The sequence below is a fragment of the Phaseolus vulgaris genome, chromosome 7, assembly GCF_051622355.1.
Source record: "Phaseolus vulgaris cultivar YP4 chromosome 7, ASM5162235v1, whole genome shotgun sequence".
Taxonomy (NCBI): Eukaryota; Viridiplantae; Streptophyta; class Magnoliopsida; order Fabales; family Fabaceae; genus Phaseolus; species Phaseolus vulgaris.
Window position 1 is genome coordinate 25,980,113 of NC_143504.1, and position 8,169 is coordinate 25,988,281.

At 35.5% G+C, this 8,169-nt stretch overlaps 1 protein-coding gene across 3 annotated transcripts; it reads left to right on the forward strand.

Moving 5' to 3' along the window:
* The first annotated feature begins 774 nt into the window (after positions 1-774).
* Positions 775-6,144, forward strand: LOC137817294 (cell division cycle 5-like protein). 3 transcript variants are annotated; one of them, XM_068620543.2, is made up of 6 exons: positions 775-1,030; positions 1,151-1,202; positions 1,587-1,774; positions 2,077-3,789; positions 4,623-4,904; positions 5,122-6,144. In XM_068620543.2, the coding sequence occupies exons 3-6, from the start codon at positions 1,598-1,600 to the stop codon at positions 5,839-5,841; spliced, it is 2,892 nt and encodes a 963-aa protein (XP_068476644.1). In that variant the 5' UTR covers positions 775-1,030; positions 1,151-1,202; positions 1,587-1,597; the 3' UTR covers positions 5,842-6,144. The 3 variants fall into 3 exon arrangements, with proteins under 3 accessions (XP_068476644.1, XP_068476645.1, XP_068476646.1); XM_068620544.2 differs by having other exon boundaries at positions 896-1,030; positions 1,156-1,202; XM_068620545.2 differs by lacking the exon at positions 1,151-1,202 and having other exon boundaries at positions 896-1,030.
* The last annotated feature ends 2,025 nt before the right edge of the window (positions 6,145-8,169 follow it).

Below are 8,169 nucleotides of genomic sequence, written 5' to 3' on the forward strand. Positions count from 1 at the left end.
TATCCGACCTTAATATAATAATAAAAAATCCATAACTATAGTCAAAACTTCTCGCCCACTCTACAACTCATCTCGATTACGAAATACCTACAATAACATATGCCAAATTTTAAAATCATTCATAAACTACAATTCACACACCTAACATTTACCTTACCTCATTTGTAGCAAACGCCTCACTACACTCATGTGCCCTATGTTCATTATCTAACGCGTTATAAGTTATTGAATGCTCCATATCAACATCATCTAATCCATCCCACACATCAATCTCCCCATAAAATTCTCATGTATGAGTCCGCTGTATCCATTGGCAATGTTGAAAAAAAAACATATCAGTTACCTTCCAGATATTAATATCCATAAGCCTAAAAAAAAACCTTCCGGATGTAGAAATTTGGACCCCAAAAAACCATTCTAGATATTCATATCTGAAACTCAAATACTCCTTTTGGATATAGGTATCCAGAACTCAAATTTCACTTTCGGACACGTGCATTCGGAACCTTAAATTAGAAATCAAATTAACTTACGAATTTCTATATTCTGAGTTACTGATATTGCCTTCCGGACTCATGCATTCGTAAACCCTTCTAATCATCTCAGCTCAAAAATGACGAAAACGAAGATGTAATGTGTTGTCTTACCTCATAACAATATGAATCACAACTAAGAGTGAAACGTTCCCTCCACCATCACACCAACACTGTACCAACAACACCTCCTCTGCACATTTTTTTCAAAACAAAGAAGACAAGGACAAAATGGGGTTTTAAAAGTTCTGTTGGGTGCACATAAAAAATGATATGGTGCAGGGAGAAATTGCCAAAAAACAGATCCGATCCACGGCCGAAAGTCCTTCTCATTACGGTCCAAAGCGACGCACTCAACTCTTGCTCACGTCCCTCACAACAAGAATTAGCTCTCGACAGTCACTAACTTGAACCGGATTGCGCGAAATCCCGTTCTTCAAATCCTAATCGTTATTCTAACCTTGATTGCGAGTGTGATTATTTTCGTCGAATTTGTGGTGCGCTTCTGATTCTCCCTAACCTAAACCCTGGTTTCTCATTGATTTTAAACTCGTTGTCTCCTATTTTCTTGATATTTTTCAATCTAGTTATCTTTGTTTTTCTTTATTTTTAACCAGTGCAGAGATAACACAAACTCAAGAAAGTTGGTCTTTCAGCATTTATATCCTGGTATTCTACTACATAAAACTTGTTTTTCTTTTGTTAATTTTAAACAGTTGAGCTGTTCCTTAGGTGCATCAACGGTAAAAATGTTGATCGAATCGAGTTCGGTGATTGATTTGATTGACTGATTAGGTTGTATAATTTGGGTAGGTGAGGGTTTGGATATTGTGGTGGTCAGCTTGCAGGATTTTGATTAAGTTGGTATTTGAGTGCCTGACATATAGATGACATGTGTTAGAGATAAGAGGGTTTGCAGTGTGCAGTTCACGTAGTATAGTTCATGCATAGAGACTGCAACATGGATATGTATTGAATTTTTAAAAAGGGTTGCAAAACTTAACTGTACTAGTTTCTCCGAAACTGCTTGAATTGTTTGGTTGCTGTATGTAGTTGAAGCAAAGATGAGGATTATGATAAAGGGCGGTGTTTGGAAAAACACCGAAGATGAAATCCTGAAAGCGGCTGTCATGAAATATGGTAAGAACCAGTGGGCTCGAATCTCTTCACTCCTTGTTCGCAAATCTGCCAAGCAATGCAAAGCTCGCTGGTATGAGTGGCTCGATCCCTCCATAAAAAAAGTACCTCTCTTCTCTAACTCCTACTTTGTTATGTTTTATCTCCAAGCGCCAATTTAATTCAAGTTTATGCTCTCTTTTTTTACTTTGTACAAAATTGGTAGTATGTAATAATTGTTGTAATATTTAGCTTAGTGGTATTACTTTTATTCTAAAGCTTTCTTATATGTTGTGAAACCTATGACCTACTAATTTGCCATTGTGTTATTATTAATTGCATTTTTCCATCTACACCATTATAATTTGTACAAGTAACTCTTTGCTAATAAGGAGCGATTTTATAATTTGATGCCTTTTGTGTGTAGACTGAGTGGACTAGAGAAGAGGACGAAAAGCTACTTCATCTTGCCAAGCTTATGCCCACTCAATGGAGAACAATTGCTCCAATTGTGGGCCGCACCCCTTCCCAGTGTCTTGAGCGGTATGAGAAGCTCCTTGATACAGCCTGTGTGAAAGATGAGAACTATGAGCCTGGTGATGATCCTCGGAAATTGCGTCCTGGGGAGATTGATCCAAATCCTGAGTCAAAACCTGCACGACCTGATCCTGTTGATATGGATGAAGATGAAAAGGAGATGCTTTCTGAAGCACGAGCCCGGTTAGCCAACACGAAGGGAAAGAAAGCAAAAAGGAAAGCTAGGGAGAAACAGCTTGAGGAAGCCAGGAGGCTTGCTTCTTTACAAAAGAAGAGAGAATTGAAGGCTGCAGGAATTGATATTAGGAAGCGGAAGAGAAAGAGGAAAGGAATAGACTACAATGCGGAAATTCCATTTGAGAAAAGGCCTCCTTCAGGCTTTTTTGATGTTACGGATGAAGATAGACCAGTGGAACAGCCCAAGTTTCCTACTACAATTGAAGAACTTGAAGGTAAAAGGAGGGTTGATATTGAGGCACAATTAAGAAAGCAGGACATCGCAAAAAATAAAATTGCAGAAAGGCAAGATGCCCCATCTGCCATATTGCATGCCAACAAGCTGAATGACCCAGAAACAGTAAGAAAGAGGTCAAAATTGATGCTTCCACCACCCCAGATTTCTGACCAGGAATTGGATGAAATTGCAAAGTTGAGTTATGCTGGTGACCTTATAGGGAGTCAGGAACTTGCTGAAGGTAATAGTGCAACACGGGCACTTCTGGCTAATTACGCGCAGACACCTGGTCACGGAGCGACTCCTCTCCGAACCCCTCAGAGAACACCAGCTGGTAAAGGAGATGCTATTATGATGGAAGCTGAAAATTTGGCCAGGTTGAGGGAGTCTCAAACACCATTGTTAGGAGGAGAGAACCCGGAGTTGCATCCTTCAGATTTTTCGGGTGTCACCCCTAAGATAAAAGACATTCAGACACCAAATCCAATGCTGACACCTTCTGCAACTCCTGGAGGTGCAGGTCTCACTCCTAGAATTGGCGTGACACCATCAAGAGATGGTTCTTTTAGCATGACACCAAAGGGAATTACTCTTAGGGATGAGCTACATATTAATGAGGACAGGAATATGCTTGACAGCTCTAAACTTGAGCTACATAGACAGGCTGATATGAGGAGAAGTTTGCAATATGGTTTAGGAAGCCTTCCACAGCCCAAAAATGAGTACCAAATAGTGATGGAACCAGTTCAAGAAGACACAGAAGAGCCCGAGGAGAAGATTGAAGAGGATATGTCTGATAGAATAGCTAGAGAAAAAAAGGAAGAAGAGGCAAGACAACAGGCATTACTTAGAAAACGATCAAAAGTCCTTCAGCGGGAACTTCCTAGGCCTCCTGCTGCATCATTGGAGCTCATAAGAAATTCCTTGATGAGAATTGATGGGGACAAAAGTTCGTTTGTTCCACCAACTTCTATTGAACAAGCTGATGAGATGATTAGAAGGGAGCTTCTAACTTTACTGGAGCATGACAATGCTAAGTATCCCTTTGATGATAAAGTGAATAAGGAGAAAAAGAAAGGAGTCAAACGAGCCGCAAATGGGTCTGCCGTCCCTGTGATTGAAGATTTTCAGGAAGATGAAATGAAAGATGTATGTCTTTTACCTATGTGTCTGTGCTCTTAGTTTCTTTATTTCTCTTCGTGATGACATCTCATTTTTTCAGTTGAGTTTTAACACTAACAAGTAACTTGACTCCTGTTTTGGAGTCTTTTGATGCAGAACCTGAGACTATAATGACCTTATCCATTTATTACTCTAGATTGTTTTTAAATTGTATTCCCCTTCCATAACTATCTTCCCAAAATAAACACTACGAAAATCTCTGCACAGACTAGTGAAATAGAAATAATTTGGATCCGTCAATGTTCCATCACTTCTTTCATATATATTTTGATCAATACATGTCTTAATATTTTATTCGGAGATTTCCTTATACTCCTATTATCATGAAACTTCTTGTCAATACTGAGTTGGAATTATTTAATAAGGGTGTTGTCTATGAAAATTGAATACTATGAAATGTCTGTTAATATTTTGAAACTTGCCATTGTGCACTAGTGTTTTACAGATTTACAAATTTGTTTGAATTTATTCCTTGATGTCAGTGGTATGAAGAGAGCTTATGAATTGGATTTCAAATGCTTACACTTTTCTGTTACAATCCTTCCTTTGATTAGTGTATGTGAGCTTTGTGTTTACGTTTCAAGATATTGTCAGCTTCGTGTTTGAATTATATGTAATTGTTCAAGTTCTGTACTTGCTTTTATCAGGAGTGGTTATGTACATAATTATATAGTGTAATACATATTCTGTGTTCATTTTCATTTGCTAATTTGATAAAGCAACTGTTTCTATACTAAGCTGCCATTGGAGACACCCTTTTAAGCCATGCTGAGGATATTTATGATTTGTGTATATCGTAGGCTGATAAGTTGATAAAGGAAGAGGCCCAGTATGTTTGTGCAGCAATGGGACATGAAAATGAACCTCTCGATGAATTTATTGAAGCACACAGAACCTGTCTCAATGATCTCATGTACTTTCCTACTCGTAATGCGTATGGTCTTTCTAGTGTTGCCGGGAACATGGAAAAACTAGCAGCTTTACAGAATGAATTTGAGAATTTAAGAAACAAATTGGATGATGGTAATGAGAAGATGGTACGGTTTGAGAAGAAGGTGTTGGTTCTCACACAAGGCTATGAGGTATGCTATTGATATGATGTATGCAGAATGCTACACTGCTACATTTCTGTCACTTGCCTGTTGCTACTTTTAAACATATGGTCTTTTGCAGATTATGTTGCCTTCGATTTATTTTTAATAAACTGACGTGACTTAAAAATAGTTGGAAATCAACTCAGTGGAACACTCCCACTCCCATGTTGGAATATATTATAATTTGGCTACTGACACTTTTCAGATGAGGGTAAAGAAAAGCCTCTGGCCGCAAATTGAGGCCACTTTCAAGCAGATGGACATAGCTGCGACTGAATTAGAATGCTTTAAAGCTTTGCAAAAGCAGGAGCAATTAGCAGCATCACATAGGATACACAATCTATGGGCTGAAGTACAGAAGCAAAAGGAACTTGAGAAAACTTTGCAAAATAGGTACGGGAGTCTAATTAAAGAGCTGGAGAAGGTGCAAAATATCATGGATCGATGCAGATTACAAGCACAAGAGATTGAAGCAAACAACCATGCTCTTGAGTCAACTGAGATCACCGAGACCACCCATAAAACTGATGTACAGGGTACAGAGAATCGTGAAGTTGTACCTCACTCGGAGGAGAATGGAAATGCTCTAGCACGTGATGGAACTGCTGACCAGCAAGTAGATATTGTGCAGGACCAGGCTACTTCTAGCCCCAGTTATGACATGGATGTAGATTCTCATAAAATGCAAACGATACATGACACTGATGTTAAATTTACAAATGCTTCACCAGCTGCAGGGAATGTTGCACAAAAAATGGATGGTACCAGTACTACTGAAGGCAATGCTGACAATGGGGAGGCCATGCCAGAAATGGGTGGTATAGTGGAAACAAGTAGCCTCAATCATGGTGTATTTGCAGATGCTGTAAACCCACGTGACAGCAGCTTGGAAGAATCCAATGCTGTCGGGGAGGAGACAAATTAGCCTGCACACAGCATATGTTATGATAGTTGAGTACAGGGGCATTAGGTTGGGTAGTTTTCTCAATATAGATCTCATGGAGAGTGGAGGGTAGTAAATATGGGTATATTTTGTACTGATCCCTAGTTGTAGTTCGGAACTTGTCTTGACATGATAAATTGTATGAGCATTTTGAGATGATGCCCTTGTTTATCTTTTTCCCGTTATTGGCCTCTTCCCTATATTCGATGTTGGTAATGTGATATTTTTCAAGAATGTAACAGGATTTATAGCTATGAATTTAATGAACTGGAGTTCGGGTTCTTACTGTGTACTATTTGTTACATAAATTGTTCATTGGTCTGGGTGTATAATGATCATAATATAGTTTTTTATTTATTCACATTAGCTTCCTCAACAATATTTTTTAATTGAAGTATATAAACAATTAGAAATAATCTTTTAAAATAAGGATATCTATAATTAATTTAAAAATTCATAAATATAATATAAAGCCAACTTTAGTTATTAAATGTTACTCATGATATACACTGTATAGTTTTAGTAACTGTATAATTTTGAAATGATAAACTCATTTTTAATGTAAATGAGTATTTAAACCAAAGTCTCCTCAATAATAGTCTTGCTATTTATCCCGAGTGAGAGGAGATACACATACAGTTGTTTCTAAATATAATATTTTCTGTTTATTTGTTTTTGTTTTGTTTTTTTTTTTATCAGCATTTCTGTTTATTTGTTATTCCTATAAAATGTAATAAATTGTGCAAACAAAATGTAAACATGTTAATATATTACTGTTACAGTTTTCTTATTTCACATAATTATGTTAGTTATTAAGAATCTAATTGAAATAACACTCCTTTAATAAATATATTAATTTTATCTAGTATAAATATTGATGCAGTTTATTTGAGAGTATAAGTTAGTAAACAAATAATTAAAATTTCATTAATGAAACTGAACATATTAGTTCTTTTTTAAAATTTTGAAAATTAAAACTGTGATAACTTGGAGTGGCAAAATATAGATTGTAGCAAATGTAACATCTCTAGTATAGAGATTTCCCTAAACAAAACCTAGCAAAAGTTGTATAGAATCAATTACATCCTTTAATCCCGGTGTAATATTTTGTAGTAAATTTTGTGAATTTATTAACTTTAAACATAAGTACAGGTAATGATTACATATATGAATATTTAAGGATAAAATTTAAATTTGTTATCTACACGCATGCAAGACAGTGTTGATATTTTCTTTTAAAATATGAGTGGAGAGATGAATATTATAATATCTTACCCGTAATTATCAATTACTATCCATAGTTAATACATGTACGATTTTGTTAATATATAGTACAATTTTTATGCATATTGTCTAGGGTTGTTAGAATACAATATAAATTTTATACACACACCAACAAAAACGTTAACTTTGTGGGTCTTGCGAAGTTGCTAGAATATAGGTATGGGTGGGACTTCAAATCTTACCACCAAAACTTTGAAAATTTACGTGTAATGTCGGTGACTAATTTTGGAAATGAGTAAAAAATATTTTATTTTGAATGTAGGTAAAATCATGTCAACAAGATACGATTTTGCTTTGATAAGGATGAAGTTGTGAGAGTGAGAGAACTTTGATTACATATTTTAGTATACGTTAAGACAATTTTAATTAAATTTAAATGAAATTGTGAGAGGTAAAAACAATTCTAGTGCACTGAATTATTGATGAAATTGTGGTATCATCACACAACTTTATTTCGAAATTTAGAACTGAAGTTGTGGAAGTTACCAACAACTTTAGTACTACTTCCTTTAACTGTTTAATCACATCTCTCTCTATGTATAAATATGTTGAATTTGATATGGATAAGTTATTGAATGTATTTTGATTGAGACTAGATGTGTTTGAAAGGTAGTATGAATGAGTTGAATTGTATTATGATATAATTTAAATGTAAGATTTTGTGAGTATTGGTTGTTTGATTCTTAATGACTTTGATTTAAAGATGTTGAATATATATAAACCGTATTATAGATTGGAAGAGTAGCTCTATTAGGGTAACTATCCAACTCTGAGTAGGAAATTGTTATTTTGAATTTGATATGTTTGATAAAATACAAGTTAGAATGTAAATTTTTTTATGAGCACATGCATAAATAAGTTTTTGTGCAAATTTTTTTGCATATCTCGCTCAAACGAGATATTTTCGCTTAGGCGAGACCATTATTGCAAAAGCTAGCTTGAGACAGTGTTTCTGATTCTGTTTTAAGATTTTTTTAAATTTTAAGATTTTCTTATGTGTTTCTATTTTATTATTGTTTATTGTTT

What these genes read in the sequence shown, in the direction of transcription:
- LOC137817294 (XM_068620543.2), top strand. Translation starts at nt 1,598, where the DNA reads ATGAGGATTATGATAAAGGGCGGTGTTTGGAAAAACACCGAAGATGAA. An exon ending in TCGATCCCTCCATAAAAAAA is followed by an intron (nt 1,775 to 2,076) that starts GTACCTCTCTTC and finishes TTTTGTGTGTAG; the next exon opens with ACTGAGTGGACTAGAGAAGA. An exon ending in TTCTCACACAAGGCTATGAG is followed by an intron (nt 4,905 to 5,121) that starts GTATGCTATTGA and finishes GACACTTTTCAG; the next exon opens with ATGAGGGTAAAGAAAAGCCT.